The sequence below is a fragment of the Nerophis ophidion genome, linkage group LG13, assembly GCF_033978795.1.
Source record: "Nerophis ophidion isolate RoL-2023_Sa linkage group LG13, RoL_Noph_v1.0, whole genome shotgun sequence".
Classification (NCBI taxonomy): Eukaryota; Metazoa; Chordata; class Actinopteri; order Syngnathiformes; family Syngnathidae; genus Nerophis; species Nerophis ophidion.
Window position 1 is genome coordinate 52,443,877 of NC_084623.1, and position 21,640 is coordinate 52,465,516.

Consider the following 21,640-nt stretch of genomic DNA (forward strand, 5'->3'; position numbering starts at 1 on the left):
TTTTATGTAGCCTGCCACAGCATTTATGTGACCTGCCACATCATTTATGTGGCCTGTCAGGTCATTTTATCTGTCCTGCAACCTCATTTATGTGGTCTGCAACCTCATTATATGTGACCTGCCACAGCATTTATGTGGCCTGCCTGGTCATTTTATGTATCCTGCAACCTCATTTATGTGGTCTGCAACCTCATTGTATGTGGCCTGCCAATTCATTTTATGTGGCCTGCCACAGCATTTGTGACCTGCCACTTCATTTATGTGGCCTGCCAGGTCATTTTATCTGTCCTGCCACCTCAATTATGTGGTCTGCAACCTCATTGTGTGTGACCAGCCACAGCATTTATGTGACCTGCCACATCATTTATGTGGCCTGCCTGGTCATTTTATGTGTCCTGCAACCTCATTTATGTGGTCTGCAACCTCATTGTATGTGGCCTGCCACAGCATTTATGTGACCTGCCACATCATTTATGTGTCCTGCAACCTCATTTATGTGGTCTGCAACCTCATTGTATTTGGCCTGCAACTTCCATTTTATGTGGCCTGCCACAGCATTTTATGAACCCACGCTCCGCAACAGCTTGTCAAACGTTGCAGTAGCGAAAATCAAACAAAACGAGAGCGGGAAGATGTCAGGAAAGAACGACAAAAACTAGATTTCCTAGCAAAACGTGGACGTTTTGACAGGTATGCAAGAAGGACAGAAAACTACAAAATACCCGTATCACATGTATATTCTGTATCTGCTGATGTAGTTGTGTTGAAGTTAAAAAATATTTAAAAAGCCGATACAGGTATAAGTCCAAATGGCAAATATGGGTCTGGTGGATAATCGGTCGATCTCTAGTTGATACTGACGTGTGCGAGTGTGCTTACTGATGTCCTCCGACAGCGCGGGGAACTCGTAAATGTGCTCGCATGTGTTCTTGCTGCTGGGCATGCAGAACCCGAACTCGAAGTCGAAGCTCTTGAGCAGCTGGTCCCGGAAGTAGTGCCTCTCGATCATACGGAAGTTGTTGATGGGCGTGTCGCCCACTGTGAACTCCACCCTGCACACACACACACTTGGCAGCTTTCAATCATGCCGTAGCCTTTATGAATCCATTGCATTTTGTACCGCTTACCCTGGGCTGGAGCCTATCCCAGCTTTGGGGGTGCACCCAGGCAATATGGCCAAACATCTACACTGCAATATTTATTTTGACGCCTCCTGCGATAACAAAAGTGTAGTGCGATACAGATGACATACATTTGGCATACGATAAAAGGTTTAATTAGGGTCGGGCCATAAAACGATATCAATATGTATCGTAACAGACGTAATAAACTTGTTTTTAATTGAAATACTGGCTAAATAGTAGTTTTTCAATGACATCGTAACTAAAAGGTGTTTCTTTATTGACATGGTGGCTAAAAAGTAGTTTTTTATTGACATTGTGGCTAATAAGTAGTTTTCATTGACATTCCGGCTAAAAAGTAGTTTTTTATTAACATCATGGCCAGTGCCTAAAAAGTCGTTTTTCATTGACATTGTGCATTAAAAGTAGTTTTCCATTGACATTCTGACTAAAAAGTAGTTTTTCATTGACATTGTGGCTAAAACGTAGTTTTTCACTGACATTGTGGCCAAAAACTCATTTTTAATTGACATTGTGCCTAAAAATAAGTTTTTCATTGATATACTGTACTGACTAAAAAGTAGTTTTTCATTGACATTGTGGCTAAAACGTAGTTTTTCACTGACTTTGTGGCCAAAAACTCGTTTTTAATTGACATTGTGCCTAAAAAGTAGTTCTTCATTGACATTCTGACTAAAAAGTAGTTTTTCATTGATATACTGTACTGACTAAAAAGTAGTTTTTCATTGACATTGTGGCTAAAAAGTAGTTTTTCCATTGACATTCTGACAAAAAAGTAGTTTTTCATTGACATTGTGGCTAAAACGTAGTTTTTCACTGACATTGTGGCTAAAACGTAGTTTTTCACTGACATTGTGGCTAAAACGTAGTTTTTCACTGACATTGTGGCTAAAACGTAGTTTTTCACTGACATTGTGGCCAAAAACTCGTTTTTAATTGACATTGTGCCTAAAAAGAAGTTTTTCATTGATATACTGTACTGACTAAAAAGTAGTTTTTCATTGACATTGTGGCTAAAACGTAGTTTTTCACTGACTTTGTGGCCAAAAACTCGTTTTTAATTGACATTGTGCCTAAAAAGTAGTTTTTCATTGACATTGTGGCTAAAACGTAGTTTTTCATTGATTTACTGTACAGACTAAAACATAGTTTTTCACTGACTTTGTGGCCAAAAACTCGTTTTTCATTGACATTGTGCCTAAAAAGTAGTTTTTCATTGACATTGTGGCTAAAACGTAGTTTTTCATTGATATACTGTACTGACTAAAACGTAGTTTTTCACTGACTTTGTGGCCAAAAACTCGTTTTTAATTGACATTGTGCCTAAAAAGTAGTTTTTCATTGACATTCTGACTAAAAAGAAATTTTTTATTGACCTACTGACTAAAGAGTAGCTTTTCATTGACATACTGGCTAAAAAGTAGTTTTTCATTGACATCGTAATAAAAGGTGTTTCTTTATTGACATGGTGGCTAAAAAGTAGTTTTTACATTGACATGGTGGCTAAAAAGTAGTTTTTACATTGACATGGTGGCTAAAAAGTAGTTTTTACATTGACATGGTGGCTAAAAAGTGGTTTAGCATTGACCAACATTGACAGCTTGCCTGTTCTGTATGTTCTCACTTGTCAGCCCACACAACCTCCTACATCCTGTCTGACTCTTCAGTGGAGCAGCAGGACTGACTGAGCGCACACATTTCTTCTTTCTTCTGACATGTTTCTTAGTTTTTCCGTATTCCCTTTGTAGCTCGCAAGGACAGAGCGCCGACTTACGTGGCTCCGACCTGCCGCAACTGCAGGAAGGCCGGGGTGAACTGGTATCGCACGAAGCGCCCGGCGTTGGGGTCACAGTGCTTTCTTCCTCCTGCTGGGAAAAAAAGCAAACAAAATACATATTTGTGAATGAAATATTTTAGAATTTTAAAGATGAGGAAAAAAAAAAGAATTGGAACGCAGCTTTTACATCAGTCTTCATCAAATCACACATGCTTGTATGATTTTGTAGTGTGGAATGTTGGAAAAGGCTTGATCGAGTGGAGTGAGTCAAAGTATGAAAAACACTTACCAATTTATTATTAACTGTCTGGTAAAGACATACGCTGTCTTTAAGTTGAAGTACAGTGGAGATGTTTAGTTTTTTTGGGAACAGCTAGCCTCCATAGTAATTCATGAAGTACATTCATGACGCAGTAAGTTGAACGATGCAAACTAAGGATGTAAGGATTGGAAAATTTAGTATCACGGTTATCATTATTCAATGTGCTCAGAAAATTATTGAACACTCACTGAAATCTTTTGACCACATTATTTTTCAAAATAACTAAAATCAACACATTGTTAAAACAGCCACTATTTTGCATGTCTTGATAGTTTTTCAGATATTTTATCTATGTTAATGGTTTTGTATTGTTTTGAATTTTTGTTTGTACTGTAGCACGTTTAAGGTTTATTTAAATGAAAAGTGCGTAACAAATCTATTATTATGATTTATTTATTATTTCTTACTTGGTCCTTGAACGCACCGTAAAAACACCTCGATCTAGTCCAGAACGATCATTCTGTCCTTAGAGAGCACAGCTTGTAGGTCCAATGTGCACAATTGGGTATTTTAGTTGCTCAGGCAGTAATCTGCTCATATACGTTTGGATTGGGGTATGTCCTCTCTCAATAGGGAACGACGTTAATGGCTTTTAGCTTGCACCGGTTTGTGAGTTTATCAAAGTGCAGGTTTTGAATACAGTAGTACTAACCGTTGGAGTTTGACTGCAGTTACCAATGCTGTTTATTGTCATTTTTCATTGACATCGTGCCTGAAAAGTAGTTTTTCATTGACATTTTGGCGAAAAAGTTGTTTTTCATTGACATTCTGGTGAAAAAGTAGTTTTTCATTGATATTATGCCTATAAGTCGTTTTGCATTGACATGGCTAAAACATCTTTTTTTCATTGTCATTCTGGCTAAAAATGTCGTTTTTCATTGACATTGTGCTTAAAAAGTAGTTTTTTATTGACATTGTGTCTACAATGTAGTTTTTCATTGACATTCTGGCTAAAAAGTAGTTTTTCCTTGACATGGTGGCGAGAAATCGTTTTGTATTGAAGTAGCTAAAACATTTTTTTCATTTTCACTTTGGCTAAAAAGTTGCTTTTCATTGAAATTGTGCCTAAAAAGTATTTTTTCATTGACTTTGCGTCTAAAATGTAGGTTTTCATTGTCATTCTGGCTAAAAAGTAAATTTTCCTTGACATGGTGGCTAAAAAGTGATTGTTCCTTGACATGGTGGCTAAAAAGTAGTTTTTCCTTGACATGGTGGCTAAAAAGTAGTTTTCCATTTTCATTCTGGCTAAAAAGTCACTTTTCATTGATATTGAGCATAAATAGTAGTTTTCCATTGACATTGTGTCTAAAATGTAGTTTTTCATTGACATTCTGGCTAAAATGTAGTTTTTCTTTGACATGGTGGATACAAAGTAGTTTTTCATTGACATGGTGGCTAAAAAGTAGTTTTTCATTGACATGGTGGCTAAAAAGTCGTTTTCCATTGACATTGTGTCTAAAATGTAGTTTTTCATTGACATTCTGGCTAAAATGTAGTTTTTCTTTGACATGGTGGATACAAAGTAGTTTTTCATTGACATGGTGGCTAAAAAGTAGTTTTTCATTGACATGGTGGCTAAAAAGTAGTTTTTCATTGACATGGTGGCTAAAAAGTAGTTTTTCATTGACATGGTGGCTAAAAAGTCGTTTTGCATTGAGATTGTGGCTAAAACGTATTATTTTCATTGTTATTCTGGCTAAAAAGTCGCTTTTCATTGAAATTGTGCCTAAAAGTAGTTTTTCATTGACATTTTGGCTAAAACGTAGTTTTTCATTGACATGGTGGCTAAAAAGTCGTTTTTCATTGACATGGTGGCTAAAAAGTCGTTTTGCATTGAGATTGTGGCTAAAACGTATTTTTTTCATTGTCATTCTTGTTTAAAAGTTGCTTTTCATTGACATTGTGCCTAAAAAGTAGTTTTTCATTGACATTGTGTCTTAAAATGTAGTTTTTCATTGACATTCTGGCTAAAAAGTCGCTTTTCATTGACTTTCAGGCTAAAAAGTCGCTTTTCATTGGCATTGTGCCTAAAAAGTAGTTTTTCATTGACATTGTGTCTTAAAATGTAGTTTTTCATTGATATTCTGCCTAAAAGGTAGTTTTCCTTGACATAAAGCATGGCTAAAAAGTAGTTTTTCATTGACATGGTGACTAAAAAGTCACTTTTCTTTGACATGGTGGCTAAAATGTAGTTTTTCATTGATAAGGTGGTTAAAAAGTAATTTTTCCTTGACATGGTGGCTAAAAAGTAGTTTTTCATTGACATGGTGGCTAAAAAGTCATTTTGCATTGACGTTATGACCAAAACATATTTTTTTCATTTTCATTCTGGCTAAAAAGTCACTTTTCATTGGCAGTGAGCTTAAATAGTAGTTTTCCATTGACATTGTGTCTAAAATGTAGTTTTTCATTGACATTCTGGCTAAAATGTAGTTTTTCTTTGACATGGTGGATACAAAGTAGTTTTTCATTGACATGGTGGCTAAAAAGTAGTTTTTCATTGACATGGTGGCTAAAAAGTAGTTTTTCATTGACATGGTGGCTAAAAAGTAGTTTTTCATTGACATGGTGGCTAAAAAGTCGTTTTGCATTGAGATTGTGGCTAAAACGTATTATTTTCATTGTTATTCTGGCTAAAAAGTCGCTTTTCATTGAAATTGTGCCTAAAAGTAGTTTTTCATTGACATTTTGGCTAAAACGTAGTTTTTCATTGACATGGTGGCTAAAAAGTCGTTTTTCATTGACATGGTGGCTAAAAAGTCGTTTTGCATTGAGATTGTGGCTAAAACGTATTTTTTTCATTGTCATTCTTGTTTAAAAGTTGCTTTTCATTGACATTGTGCCTAAAATGTAGTTTTTCATTGACATTGTGTCTTAAAATGTAGTTTTTCATTGACATTCTGGCTAAAAAGTCGCTTTTCATTGACTTTCAGGCTAAAAAGTCGCTTTTCATTGGCATTGTGCCTAAAAAGTAGTTTTTCATTGACATTGTCTTAAAATGTAGTTTTTCATTGATATTCTGCCTAAAAGGTAGTTTTCCTTGACATAAAGCATGGCTAAAAAGTAGTTTTTCATTGACATGGTGACTAAAAAGTCACTTTTCTTTGACATGGTGGCTAAAATGTAGTTTTTCATTGATAAGGTGGTTAAAAAGTAATTTTTCCTTGACATGGTGGCTAAAAAGTAGTTTTTCATTGACATGGTGACTAAAAAGTCACTTTTCTTTGACATGGTGGCTAAAATGTAGTTTTTCATTGATAAGGTGGTTAAAAAGTAATTTTTCCTTGACATGGTGGCTAAAAAGTAGTTTTTCATTGACATGGTGGCTAAAAAGTCATTTTGCATTGACGTTATGACCAAAACATATTTTTTTCATTTTCATTCTGGCTAAAAAGTCACTTTTCATTGGCAGTGAGCTTAAATAGCATTGACATTGTCTCTAAAATGTAGTTTTTCATTGACATTCTGGCTAAAATGTATTTTTTCCTTGACATGGTGGCTAAAAAGTAGTTTTTCATTGACATGGTGGCTAAAAAGTCATTTTGCATTGACGTTGTGACTAAAACATATTTTTTTCATTGTCATTCAGGCTAAAAAGTCACTTTTCATTAGCACTGAGCTTAAATAGTAGTTTTTCATTGACATTCTGGCTAAAATGTAGTTTTTCCTTGACATGGTGGCTAAAATGTAGTTTTTCATTGACATTCTGGCTAAAATGTAGTTTTTCCTTGACATGGTGGCTAAAATGTAGTTTTTCATTGACATGGTGGCTAAAAAGTCGCTTTTCATTGACATTGTGCCTACAAGTATTTTTTCATTGACATTGTGTCTAAAATGTAGTTTTTCATTGTCATTTTGGTTAAAAAGTAGTTTTTCCTTTACATGGTGGCTGAAACGTATTTTTTCCTTGTCATTCTGGCTAAAAAGTCGCTTTTCATTGACATTGTGCCTAAAAAGTAGTTTTTCATTGACATTGTGTCTTAAAATGTAGTTTTTCCTTGACATGGTGGCTACAAAGTCGTCTTGCATTGACGTTGTGGCTAAAACGTATTTTTTTATCGTCATTCTGGCTGAAAAGTCACTTTATCATTGAAATTGTGCCTAAAAAGTCATTTTTCTTTGACATTGCATCTAAAATGTAGTTTTTCACTGACATTCTGGTTAAAAAGTAGTTTTTCCTTGACATGGTGGCTAAAAAGTAGTTTTTCCTTGACATGGTGGCTAAAAAGTAGTTTTTCATTGACATTGGGGGGCGATATTTCCCAATGAAGGACACTTTACGTACATCTCGCTCGTGTGCTATTGTGTGCTTAGCTGTCGCGTAGCTGCTGGCTCCTACTAGCCTACGGCCAAGCACGTGTACCGTTCTGACACCTGTTCGGTTTGTGGTCTGATTTTTTTCCAGGCTTTTGGCTGACCTGGTATCGGGGGTTTGGTGATCTCAAACAGGACTGTGCCGGTCTCCATGTCGCGGATCTTAAACCTGGTGAAGTCGATCATGTGGACGTTTTCCTCCGGAGAGCAAAGGTAGTCTGGAAACAAAACGCAAATAATATTGATGTGAAAGTGGGCTTAGCTTTGAACACGGAAATGTAACACAAATGTAAGTTTTTTTGCAACACAACACCTTTTATTGCGTGCACATTTCTTGTCGGGTGGACATTTAGTCAGGAATGATGTTGTCTGTGTGTGAGTGAGATGCTACTTTGTCAACATGGGGGGAGGATTAAATGTAAGAGGCTTATTGTGTTTTACCATCACATGGACTGACCAGTAGACACACACACACACACACACACACACACACACACACACACACACACACACACACACACACACACACACACACACACACACACACACACACACACACACCTTAGAAAGTCTGTATTAGCGGTCCAAAGTTGCATAACGCATTTGACTGCATGAATAATTAAACACCCGGCGCTTAAAGACCAAACTATACCAAACTCCAAAATAGCCCAGCAGGAAGCAACAGTGTGTGTGTGTGTGTGCGCACCTGTGGGCACGCACACACATTGCATGGTCCTCTAGAGGTGGGGGTGTGAGAGCAGATGGTCCACATAGGCTTTAACCACCTGCTTGAGGATATTTATAGAGCTTTTAATAAAGTAAAGCACCAGTCTATGCTGTTTAGACTAATACGTGTGTGTGTGTAGTGTGTGTGTGTGCTAGCTATAGTGGAAAGGGGGGCCCCCACAACCTACTAACCGGGTCCCCAGTAAGTAGGCAAGACATGTATATGTGTGTGTGTGTGTGTGTGTTCTGGCAATGCTGACTTAATGGGGACATTGCTCTGTTTACACCAGGAGTCGGGAACCTTTTGGACCGAGAGAGCCATGGAAGCGAAATATTTAAAAATGTATTTCCGTGAGAGCGATATCATATTTTTTTAACACTGAATATAACTAAATGCCTGCATTTTTTTTTAGTAAGACCAACATTTTTAGAGTATTAGATAGATTAGATAGTACTTTATTTATTCCGTCAGGAGAGTTCCTTCAGGAAAATTACAATTTTCAGCACAATCACATTCAAGATTAGACAAACATTACAGGGAGACAGAACAGGATCGCTGACGGGTCTGCCGGCTTCCAGCGCCCCTTACAAAAAAGATGACATACAGGTAAACGGGGGGGGGGGGGGGGGAGAATAGAAGATTAAAATAAAATTTAAAAAAAATCGGTCTTAGCCTGGGCCCTGGAGTGGGGGTGCAGACTGAGGCCAAGGGGGAAAAAAACCAAAAAAAAAAACAACAACTCATAGCCATAGTACACATCCCTCTTACATGTGTGTAAGAGGGAAACATCAAAGAACATAGAGGACATTAAAGACATTAAAGCAGCAGATACAACCAGACAGTTCTACATACAGCTATGAATAAAAAGTAAAATAAACATATACACTGTGGTGGCCTCTGCGGTGTTCCACGCCATTGTCCGCTGGGGAGGAGGGAGCATGGCCAGAGACAGGAGCAGACCCAACAAAGCAACCAAGACAGCCGACTCCACTCTCGGCCAATGTCCAGTCCGCATGGATGAGCTGGGATACGTAGGATATTATAGGTCTCTTTTTATTTTTAATAAAATTGTTATTCTGAAGCTAACCACAATTAAATAAAATACCTCTTACCATGAATGCGACTTCTTGAACATATTTCGACACTGTGATTACCAGCGTAATTAGGTTGGTAGGTAGGTATTGTTATTGCCCAAGTACAACAAAACTTTGTTGATTGACTGATGGATTTGATTAGACAAACAAACAGTGTTTAGGGTCACAGAACAGCTATGAGAAAAAACTCAAGAGCAAAGCATATATACGTATCACAACATACAACTACAGACTTGCAACAGAGGGGAGGGAGTGGGGGCTACGGTGGCGGGCTAAAGCTCTTCAGGCACTGCCCAGCCGTCCATCACCCCTAAAGGATTCGCGTCGAGGGCGTTTGATGAATTATTCCTTACTTATCGTGTTAAGCAATGTCAGCTAAGATTTATCTTGAGAGCCAGATCTGGCTCTAGAGCCATAGGTTCCCTACACCTGGTTTACACAGTCACCTTTAGGGGACCTCTGATGGTATGGGGGACAAAAAAACAGGTTCCTCTAAAGGGAACATTTTTAAATGATAGTCAGATCCATTCTGAAGATGCCTAAGTGATTTTTAATCTTTGGCCCATAAAACATGTTTACTGGTTAGTTTGAGTGTGAGACATTTGCACAGCAGCCCCCTCATCGGGCTGCAGCTGGTACTGCAATCGTTGCTCCGCTCACACTTCTTCCTACAGCTGAGGTGCTGTATTCTGAGGATAATGTCATATTTAATTTGAACTTTTTTTTAAAAATGGTCCTCAGTAGTCACGTACACATTTGTGTGAATGATGCAAAATAATTTTTTCCCCAGGATCAGCACATTACTTCGTCAATCCAGAGATTTAAAGACGTGTATGAGCTACCTGGGCAGGGACCATTTTACCTAATTTTGTTTATGCCTCCACAACCTGTAGAAAGGGGGGTCCCCACAAGTCCATCCATCCATTTCCTACCGCTTATTCCCTTCAGGGTCGCGGTCATTGGAGCCTATCTCAGCTACAATTGGGCGGAAGGCGGGGTACACCCTGTATAAGTCGCCACCTCATCACAGGGCGGTCCCCACAAGTGATGTTCAAAAACTTGGTCCACATTCAAAATGATTACGTGTGTGTGTGTGTGTGTGTGTGTGTGTGTGTGTGTGTGTGTGTGTGTTCTGGCAATGCTGACTTAATGGGGACATCGCTCTGTTTACACAGTCACCTTTAGGGGACCTCTGACGGTATGGGGACCAAAAAACAGGTCCCCTAAAGGGAAACCTTTTTAAAAGATAGTCAGATCCAATCTGGAGTGATTTTTAAGCTTTAGGCCATAAAACATGTTTACTGGTTAGTTTGAGTGTGAGAATTACTTAAAAATTTAAGTGGTGAAACATCCTATAAGAGAAAAGTTGTATTGTGAAGATCATCCATTTTCTACCGCGTATTCCCTTTGGGGTCATGGGGGGCGCTGGTGCCTATCTCAGCTACAATCCGGCGGAAGGCGGGTACACCCTGGACAAGTCGCCACCACATCGCAGTCTGAGGATCATGTTATATTTAATTTCAACTTATTTTTTTTAAAAGGTCCTCAGTAGTCACGTACAAATGTGTGTGAATGATGCAAAATTATTTAAATTTGGTCGCCATGAACCATATTAACTCTTTTTCCCCAGGGTCCCAAGTAAAAATGATCAGCACATTACTTCATCAATCCAGAGATTTAAAGACGTGTGTGAGCTAACTGGGCAACGGCCATTTTATCAAAAAAAATATATACGCCTCCACAGCCTGTAGAAAGGGGGGGTCCCCACAAGTTCTGAACAAAAACTTGGTCCCCATTCCAATTGATAACCTGTGTGCGTGTGTGCGTGTGTGCGTGTGTGCGTGTGTGCGTGTGTGCGTGTGTGTGTGTGTGTGTGTGTGTGTGTGTGTGTGTGTGTGTGTGTGTGTGTGTGTGTGTGTGTGTGTGTGTGTGTGTGTGTGTGTGTGTGTGTGTGTGTGTGTGTGTTCTGGCAATGCTGACTTAATGGGGACATCGCTCTGTTTACACAGTCACCTTTAGGGGACCTCTGGCGGTATGGGGAACAAAAAACAGGTCCCCTAACTAAAGGGAAACCTTTTTAAATGATAGTCAGATCCAATCTGGAGTGATTTTTAAGCTTTAGGCCATAAAACATGTTTACTGGTTAGTTTGAGTGTGAAAATTACTTTAACATTTAAGTGTTGACACATCCTCTAGAGCCAGATGTGGCTCTTTTGATGACTGCATCTGGCTCTCGGATAAATCTGAGCTGACGTTGCTTAACACGATAAGTAATGAATAATTCCACTTGTAATCACAGTGTTAAAAATAATGTTCAAAATGTAAAACATACTCATGCATTTTTAATCCATCCATCTGTTTTCTACCGCACCTGTTCAAGAAGTTGCGTTAATGGTAAGAAGTTATTTATTTATTATTGGTTAGTGTGGGGCTTGCCCTCCTGGGGGTTCTTCAGACCCCCAAGCACCGACATGAGAGCCTGTTTCAGGGTTACAATATTGTTTTATTTTTGAATAAGTCTCTCAGTTGCTTTCCAGCAATTGTATTTCCAGCCCCAACCCCGTCTCTCTTTCTGGCTGCTGCTTATAACAGAGCGACAGGTGATTAGATAACAAGGCCCAGGTGGGCCATCTACGCACCTGTCGCTGCAGGCCCGCAGGCCACGCTCCCCCCACAGTTAGCTTCAGAATAACAATGTTATTACAAAGAATAAGAGACCTATTATACTCTAGAAATGTTGGTCTTACTTAAAAATGCACGCGTTTAGTTGTGTTCAGTGTTATTAAATATTATATGGCTCTTACGGAAATATATTTTAAAATATTTTGCTTTTTGGCTCTCTCAGCCAAAAAGGTTCCCGACCCCTGCTATAAGAGGACAGCTTTATTCTGAGGATCATCCATTTTCTGCCGCTTATTCCCTTTGGGGTGATGGGGGGCGCTGGTGCCTATCTCAGCTACAATCCGGCGGAAGGCGGGGTACACCCTGGACAAGTCGCCAACTCCGCGTAGTCTGAGGATCATGTCATATTTAATTTAAACTTTTTTTTTTCAAAGGTCCTCAGTAGTCACGTACAAATGTGTGTGTGAATGATGCAAAATTATTTAAATTTGGTCGACATGAACCGTATTAACTCTTTTTCCCCGGGGTCCCAAGTAAAAATGATCAGCACATTACTTCATCAATCCAGAGATTTAAAGATGTGTGTGAGCTAACTGGGCAACGGCCATTTTATCGATAAAAAATTATGCCTCCACAACCTGTAGAAAGGGTGGTCCCCACAAGTTCTGAACAAAAACTTGGTCCCCATTCCAATTGATAACCTGTTTGTGTGTGTGTGTGTGTGTGTGTGTGTGTGTGTGTGTGTGTGTGTGTGTTTGCGTGTGTGTGCGTGTGTGTGTGTGTGTGTGTGTGTGTGTGTGTGTGTTCTGGCAATGCTGACTTAATGGGGACATCGCTCTGTTTACACAGTCACCTTTAGGGGACCTCTGACGGTATGGGGACAAAAAATAGGTCCCCTAAAGGGAAACCTTTTTAAATGATAGTCAGATTCAATCTGGAGATGGCCTAAGTGATTTTTAAGCTTTAGCCCATAAAACATGTTTACTGGTTAGTTTGAGTGTGAGAATTGTTTTTGTGTGTTTGTGTGTGTTTGTGTGTGTTTGTGTGTGTTAGTGTGTGTGTGTGTGTGTGTGTGTGTGTGTGTGTGTGTGTGTGTGTGTGTGTGTGTGTGTGTGTGTGTGTGTGTGTGTGTGTGTGTGTGTGTGTCACCATGGCTCTACTGTACTCACGGACTGATATTTACACTGACAGTGTTGTTGTGAACTATTTCATTAACTTCCCAAGGCTTGTAAGCGAGCTGGAGTCTATCCCAGCTGGACTGCTCACAGGTTCACTTTTTCACGAGTCTTGGCATTATCTTTCTTTCTGTCCAATATTCCCGCCACTGGCAGTAAGTACTTTAAGGCTGCAGCTGTTATAGTAAATCTATTGATTAGTGTCTTCCATTAATCGGATAAAACAATTTATGGTCTCTATACAAGGAAAATAGTCACCTTCATTACCTTCTTTTTTACCTTTCTTTATCTTACCTTGTCCGCCCTAAAATCGGTAGGTCGTGAGTCACAACAAAGACTATAAAAATGGGAGCCATTACCTCCCTGCTTGGCACTCAGGACCAAGGGTTGGAATTGGGGGTTAAATCACCAAAAATGATTCCCGGGCGCGGCCACCGCTGCTGCCCACTGCTCCCCCTCACCTCCCAGCGGGTGATCAAAGATGATGGGTCAAATGCAGAGAATAATCTCACCCCACTTAGTGTGTGTGTGACAATCATTGTTACTTTAACTTTGTCTACTTTTATTTCCCTTCTATTCATCTTTTTTTCACCTTCTTATACCTTTTTTCAACCTTCTATTTCATCTTATTTTACCTGTTTACCTTCTATTCACCCCTTTTGGATTATTTTACCTTATTTATCCTTTTTTACCCTTTAATTATCTTTTTGTTTTACCTTCTACTAACCTTTTTTAACCTTTTATTTACCTTATAATCAGCTTGTATATCTTATATTTGCTTTTTTGCACCTTTTATTTCCCTTCTTTAACTTTTTCTACCTTCTAAAAACCATTTTGTACCTTCTAATAAAACATTTTTACCTTTTATTTACTCTTTTTAACCTGTTATTTACCTTTTAATTTGCTTTTTTTTAATTTATTTGTGCTTTTTACCTATTTTACCTCAAATTTATCATCCTTTACCTTTTTAAAGTTCTATTTACCTTCTATTCATCTTTTATGTACCTTCTTTGACCATCCCTCCTCCTATTGACCTTTTATTTACCTTCTTTTGTCTTCTGCTACCTTTTTAAATGTTATTTATATATATTTTTTTTTATTTTTATATTTTTATATATACGTATTTCTTTTGTTTCTTTTATATCTTTTTTTTACCTTCTAACCTTTTTAACCTTTTATTTACCTTATAATCATCTTTTATATCTTATATTTGCTTTTTTGTACCTTTTATTTACCTTCTTTAACTTTTTGTACCTTCTAATAACAATTTTTTACCTTCTAATAAAACATTTTTACCTTTATGTACTCTTTTTAACCTTTTATTTACCTTCTAATTTCCTTTTTTTTTACTATTTACCTATTTTACCTCAAATGTATCATTCTCTACCTTTTTAAAGTTCTATTTACCTTCTATTCATCTTTTATGTACCTCCTTTGACCTTCCCTCCTCCTATTGACCTTTTATTTGCCTTCTTTTGTCTTCTGCTACCTTTTTAAATGTTATTTTTATATATATATTTTTATATATACGTATTTCTTTTGTTTCTTTTCTATCTTTGTTTTTACCTTCTACTAACCTTTTTAACCTTTTATTTACCTTATAATCATCTTTTATATCTTATATTTGCTTTTTTGTACCTTTTATTTACCTTCTTCAACTTTTTGTACCGTCTAATAACAATTTTTTTACCTTCTAATAAAACATTTTTACCTTTTATGTATTCTTTTTAACCTGTTATTTACCTTCTAATTTCCTTTTTTTTTTTACTATTTACCTATTTTACCTCAAATGTATCATTCTTTACCTTTTTAAAGTTCTATTTACCTTCTATTCATCTTTTATGTAACTTCTTTGAACTTCCCTCCTCCTATTGACCTTTTATTTACCTTCTTTTGTCTTCTGCTACCTTTTTAAATGTTATTTTTATATATATTTCTTTTATTTACCTGCGTTTCTACCTTCAATTTACCCTCCTTTACCTTATGTCTACTTTTATTTCCCTACTATTCATCTTTTTTTTTATTTTGAATTGAATTATATTTATATAGCGCTTTTCTCTAGTGACTCAAAGCGCTTTACATACTGAAACCCAATATCTAAGTTACATTTAAACCAGTGTGTGTGGCACTGGGAGCAGGTGGGTAAAGTGTCTTGCCCAAGGACACAACGGCAGTGACTAGGATGGCGGAAGCGGGAATCGAACCTGCAACCCTCAAGTTGCTGGCACGGCCACTCTACCAACCGAGCTTTACCTTCTTCTACCTTTTTTTTCAACATTTTTTAATCTTATTTTACCTTTTTACCTTATATATACCCTTTTTTCAATCTTCTTTTACCTTTAATTTACCTATTTTAACATTTTGTACTTTCTAATTAAATTATTTTTTACCTTCCATTTACCCTTTCTAACCTGTTATTGACCTTCTAGTTTCCATTTTTTACTCTGTATTCACCTATTTTGGGGCGGTTTAGCTCGGTTGGTAGAGCGGCCGTGCCAGCAACTTGAGGCTTGCAGGTTCGATTCCCACCTCCGCCATCCTAGTCAATGCCATTGTGTCCTTGGGCAAGACACTTTACCCACCTGCTCCCAGTGCCACCCACACTGGTTTAAATGTAACTTAGATATTGGGTTTCACTATGTAAAGCACTTTGAGTCACTAGAGAAAAGCGCTATATAAATATAATTCACTTCATTATTTTACCTCCAATTTACCATCCTTTACCTTTTTAAAGTTCTGTTTACCTTCTATTCATCTTTTATGTACCTTATTTGACCCTTTCCCTCCTCCTATTGACCTTTTGTTTACCTTCTTTTGTCTTCTGTTAACTTTTTTTAATTTTATTTTTATATTTTTTTATTTTATTTACTTATGATTTTACCTTCAATTTACCTTTCTTTAACTTATATCTACTTTTATTTCCCTACTATTCATCGTTTTTTTTACATTCTTGTACCTTTTTTTCAACTTTTTTTTATCTTATTTTACCTTTTATTTGCCTTTTCTTTATCTTCTTTTACCTATAATTTACCCTATTTTACTTTTTCTACCTTCTATTTACCTGTTATTCACATCATTTAACCTTTTATACCCTCTAATTATCTTTTTTTTACCTTCTATTTACCTTTTTAACCTTTTATTTACCATATAATTATCTTTTTTACCTTCTATCTGCCTTGTTTGTACCTCTTATGTACCTTATTTTATCTTCTGTTACCTTACTTCACCACACGCCTGCAACATGTTGTCTCAGTGCTTTCGTTTGGGGTGGGCACGACTAATCCAAATCCAAAGCTTTTGCTGACTCGTCCGTTTTGATTAACGCCGTGTGTTTAAATAGGACACTGCGCACCGCGTTCAGTCCTCAGAAGCCGTTTAGACCTGAAGTCAGTCGCAGAGTGTTTCTCACAGGACTGCAATCTATCTGTGGCAGCAGGTCACAGGAAGTAGGTCTATTAGTCATCTAATTTGCATAATCGGCCATGACACAAAAACATGAAAAGCAAAATGAATATGACGAAAAAATACGTTTTATACAAGGGCTGGGCGATATGGCTGAAAACCGTATCACAATTTAAGTGTTTTGTATCGGTTGATATCGATATATATTGATATTTTTATGACCTATTGAAAATAGGGGACAGGAGAAATATTTTTTATTTTAAATCAGCTATCAAGGCAGAAAGGAAATGTCCACACAAACATGGAAAACAAACAATGTCAACACAATAGTAAAATCACATTGAAGACTTAACAATACGCTGTTAAAATAAAGGTGCAAAAATAAGGAATATGTAAGAAATTATTAATAAAGTGTAACAAAATGTGAAAATGTAAACCCAAGTTGGTGTCGTATATAACTGCCTACTTCCTGCTGTAACGCGCTTCCATCTAAACTTTTTATTATTATTATTATTATTATTTATTTTTGGGAAAAATGTATTACTATTATTTCACAAAATTACACAGAATCTTGTCATTTTAACATTGCCCCCTTTTCCCCAGAAATAAACAACAATAATTATAGTAAATCCATCCATCCATTTTTCTACCGCTTATTCCCTTTGGGGTCGCGGGTGGCGCCGGTGCCTATCTCAGCTACAATCGGGCGGAAGGCAAGTACACCCTGGACAAGTCGCCACCTCATCGCAGAATTATAGTAAATGTCAAATATATAAAAAAAATACAATAAAAAAATACTTTTGTCACCCCAAGATTACCTTATTTTATCTTCTGTTCCCTTTTTAAATATTTTTATCCTTTTATTTACCCTTGTTTTTACCTTATTTTACCTTAAATTTACTATATATTACCCTAAAGTTCTGTTTACCCTCTATTCTCCTTGTATTAACCTTTTATTTACCTTTTTTAGTCTTATTTTATCTTTGTTTTACCTTTATTTACCCATGTTTTACCTTGAATGTACCTTCTTTTACCTTGAATTTACTATATTTTACCTTTTAAGTTCTATTTACCTTCTATACACTTTTTATTTACCTTCTTTAACCTTCCTCCTTCACCTTTTTGAAATTTTATTCAATCCTTTTCCCCTTTGTTTACCCAAGTTTTTACCTTGAATCTACCTTCTTTTACCTAGAATTTATTTTTTGTACCATTCCCGCCTCTTATTTACCTTTTATTTACCTTATTTGATCTTCTTTTACCTTTTTTAATGTTTTATATATATATATATATATATATATATATATATATTTTTTTTTTTTACCTTTTGATGTACCTTCTTTTACGGGGCGATGTGCAGGTGAGAAGAGTATTAAATTGTTGAACACATTGTCCGCCACCAAGGCAATCTTCCAGCCCTGACCGCGGGGCAGGGCCGGCTTAAAAAGGAGCCTGATTGGCAACCACCAACAGGTGTGCTCAGCTTGCCAATCAGGAACAGGCGAAGGAAACAGCGCTCAGGCCAGAGTGGCGAAATCAGACAGGAAGTGAACGAAAATAAGAGCGCTGGACATGAAACAAAAAGAAAATAAGGAAACACAAGATCGTGACACCCTTCATTCTTTCCCCCCTCTTAATTAACTTTCATTTACCTTATTTTATCTTCTGATATCTTATTTAATCCTTAAAAATGTTTTCCTTTTATTTACCTATGATTTTACCTTGAATTTACTATATTTTACCTTTGAGATGTGTTTACCTTCTATTCACTTTTTATTTACCTTCTTCAACCTTCCCCCCTCATATTTACCTTTGATTTACCATTCTTAATTTTATTTAATCGTTTTTCCTTTAATTACCTGTTTTTTTTACCTCAAATTTATTTACTTTCTTTTACCTTTTTAAATCTTACTTGTTTTTTCCCTTTTATTTACCCATGTTTTTACCTTAAATGTACCTTCTTTTATGTTGAATTGACTATATTTTACCTTTAAGTTCTAGTTACCTTCTATTCACATTTTTATTTACCTTTTATATACCCTTCTTAATCTCATTTAATCGTTTTTTCCTTTCATTTACCTGTTTTTACCTTAAATCTACCTTCTTTTACGTTGAATTTACTATATTTTACCTTTCAGTTCTATTTACCTTTTCACTTTTTATTTACCTTCTTAAACCTTCCCCCCTCGTATTTACCTTTTTAAAACTTACTTAATGTTTTTCTCTTTTATTTACCCATGTTTTTACCTTAAATTTACCTTCTTTTGCCTTGAATTTACTATATTTTACCTTTAAGTTATATTTACCGGTTTAGCTCGGTTGGTGGAGCGGCCGTGCCAGCAACTTGAGGGTTGCAGGTTCGATTCCCGCATCCGCCATCCTAGTCACTGCCGTTGTGTCCTTGGGCAAGACACTTTACCCACCTGCTCCCAGTGCCACCCACACTGGTTTGAATGTAACTTAGATATTGGGTTTCACTATGTAAAGCGCTTTGAGTCACTAGAGAAAAAGCGCTATATAAATATAATTCACTTCAATTCACTTATCATTTATTTGCCTTGTATTTACCTTTTTTAATCTTCTTTTTTCCTTTTATTTACCCATGTTTTACCTTAAATGTACCTTCTTTTACCTTGAATTTACTATATTTTACCTAAGTTATATTTATCATTTATTCGCCCTGTATTTACCTTTTATAATCTTTTTCTTTTTTCCTTTTATTTACCCATGTTTTACCTTAAATTTACCTTCTTTTACCTTGAATTTACTATAATTTACCTTTAAGTTGTTTTTAACTTTTTTTAATCTTATTTTTTCTTTTTTCCTTTAATTTACCATGTTTTAACTTAAATGTACCTTATTTTACCTTGGATTTACTATATTTACCTTTGAGTTCTATTTACCTTTTATTCACCTTGTATTTACCTTTCATCCCTGTCATTTACCTCTTATTTACCATATTTTATCTTCTGTTACTATTTACCTTTTTCTTTTACCTTTGATATTAATATTTAGAGATGCAGGATCTGACAGTGTAACTACGTTTCTTGCAAGTATCGTTATCACTGGAGGATGAGGCTAAACACGTTGCACACCGAGTAACAGCAAGCCTGCTACTCGCTAAGCAAAAACAACACATCGTAAATAGAAACATGGCACCACATTTTTTTACGATAAAAAACTGGTAAAAACGTTATTTTGCAGTAAAATTCTGGTGACGGAGTCGCCAGTTTTACTGTAAAATCTGCAGTGTACGTAAAACGGGCTGATGGCCGCCATAACTGCCATGTGGTCCTCAATGAAAAGGGGATGGACAGAATGACGTGGTGCTAAACAGACACAATGGAGGTATATAAAAAAAAATCTCCACTTTGGGTTTCCTGCGACATGGTCACCTAGCAACCTTGATGGCACAAGCTTCCTCCGCTCAACTTGCCGTGCGGCAGCAAATCAAAGGCAATTCCGGCCCGAGCGGCGGCATTATGCAAATGAGGCGTTTCACTTCACGGAGTCGATGAAGGCGGCGACGCGGCGCAGGAGGCGTTCTCCATATTATCATGTCAATGTTTAGCATTGTGTGGCGCGGTACTGGTGAAGGAACCCTGAGTATTGGCCGATACCGATATTGATTCGATACCAGAAGGAGTTATATTTTATAGTGTGGAATGTTAGAGTGATCAGTTTCGGCCAATTTTCGTGAAGAAGTAAGAGATCCTCTATTTCATTTATGGCCTGTTAATCAAACTATGTTTCTTGCAAGTATCGATATCACTGGAGGACGAGGCTAAACATGTTGCACGCCGTAGCAGGCACCTTTATGACCATCTATTTACTTTTTTTATTTACCTCCTATTTTACCTTCCTTTACCTTATGTCTACTTTTACTTCCCTTCTATTCATTGTTTTTTATTCTTTTGTACCTTTTAACCTTCTATTGACCCTTTTCGCCTTATTTTACCTTTAATATACCTTTCTATTTTACTGTTTCTACCTTCTATTTAACTTTTTCTACCTTCTAATTTCCTTTTTTAATCCAACTTTTTTTATTGACTTTTTCACATATACAGAAAAAAGGTGCAAGTCGAAACAGTACAATTTTAGAGTCAGTGAATTCTTCATACCTTTACCCCTAAAACCACCCACCCACCCACCCACCCCACTCAGGTCTAATTTCCTTTTTTAACCTTTTATTTACCTTATAATTATGTTTTTCCTATTATGTTGTACCTTTTATTTACCTTCTTTAACCTTTTAAACCTATTTACCCACTTTTTGCCCGAAAAAGCCTGTGGATTATGTTGTGTTTTTGTTATGTTTGGTCATGTTATGTTCTGCTTTTTTGGACATTCAGTTCTTGCGTTTTGCACTTCCTGGTTTGTTTTGTTTCCATAGTTACTCATTAGTTTCCACCTGGTCTCCAAGTCACGCCCCTGTCCTCAGCCTCACACCTGTTAGTAATCATCATCATAGTCATTATTTAAACCATTCTGTTTCTGTGTTTGTCCTGGCAGCTTTACCTACTCTCATGACCACGCACCTACCTGTCCCTCATCTACCTTCATGCCTTGCCACGCTGTTTGTTATTCGGTCCATACCACGTAAGTTTTTGGTTTGTTTTGTGCCCCAGCGGGTATATTTTGTTCATTTGTATATAGTAATGCCATTGTGCTGTTTTGTTTGACTATAGTCTAGTTTGTTATCCGCCATTGTGCGCGCCCTTTGTTTTCCTGTTTTTGTATTATAGTGTTTAAATAAATCAAATATGTACTTACATTCACGTCTGGCTCGTGCCAATCATCCTTTGCGTGGAAGAAGCCAAACAAATCCAAGTCCATGTGTGTCACTATTTACCTTTTATTAACCTTTTATTTACCTTCTTTAATCTTTTCTACCTTCTAATTTCCTTATTAACTTATTTACCCACTTTTTACCTTCAATTTACCATCCTTTATCTTTTTTTAAGTTCAATTTACCTTCCATTCACCTTTTATTTACCTTTTTTAACCTTTCCCCAGTCTTATTTACCTTTTATCTTCTGTCACCTTTTTTTAATCATAATTAATCT

The 21,640-nt window shown here is 36.8% G+C and overlaps 2 protein-coding genes across 5 annotated transcripts in view; one reads left to right on the top strand and one right to left on the bottom strand.

The window, feature by feature from the left end:
- The window catches only part of unc119a (unc-119 homolog a (C. elegans)), a 48,992-nt gene that overhangs the window by 2,352 nt on the left and 25,000 nt on the right, over positions 1-21,640 (bottom strand). Inside the window, exons 1-4 of one of the 3 annotated variants that reach the window (XM_061919196.1) lie at positions 7,869-7,903; positions 7,660-7,773; positions 2,917-3,007; positions 880-1,052 (exon numbers count right to left, since the gene is read on the bottom strand). In XM_061919196.1, coding sequence (XP_061775180.1) covers positions 880-1,052; positions 2,917-3,007; positions 7,660-7,741 — 346 coding nt within the window. In that variant the 5' untranslated portion in view covers positions 7,742-7,773; positions 7,869-7,903. Of the gene's footprint in view, positions 1-879; positions 1,053-2,916; positions 3,011-7,659; positions 7,774-7,868; positions 7,904-21,640 lie in introns of those variants that run through there. The other 2 variants (XM_061919195.1, XM_061919194.1) reach the window with 2 other exon arrangements.
- cryba1a (crystallin, beta A1a) overlaps positions 21,097-21,640 on the top strand; it is a 63,610-nt gene continuing 63,066 nt past the window's right edge. The window contains exon 1 of one of the 2 annotated variants that reach the window (XM_061919198.1): positions 21,097-21,173. The gene's annotated coding sequence lies outside the window, so the exon portion shown is untranslated. The remainder of the gene's footprint in view (positions 21,174-21,640) is intronic. The other variant, XM_061919197.1, reaches the window with a different exon arrangement.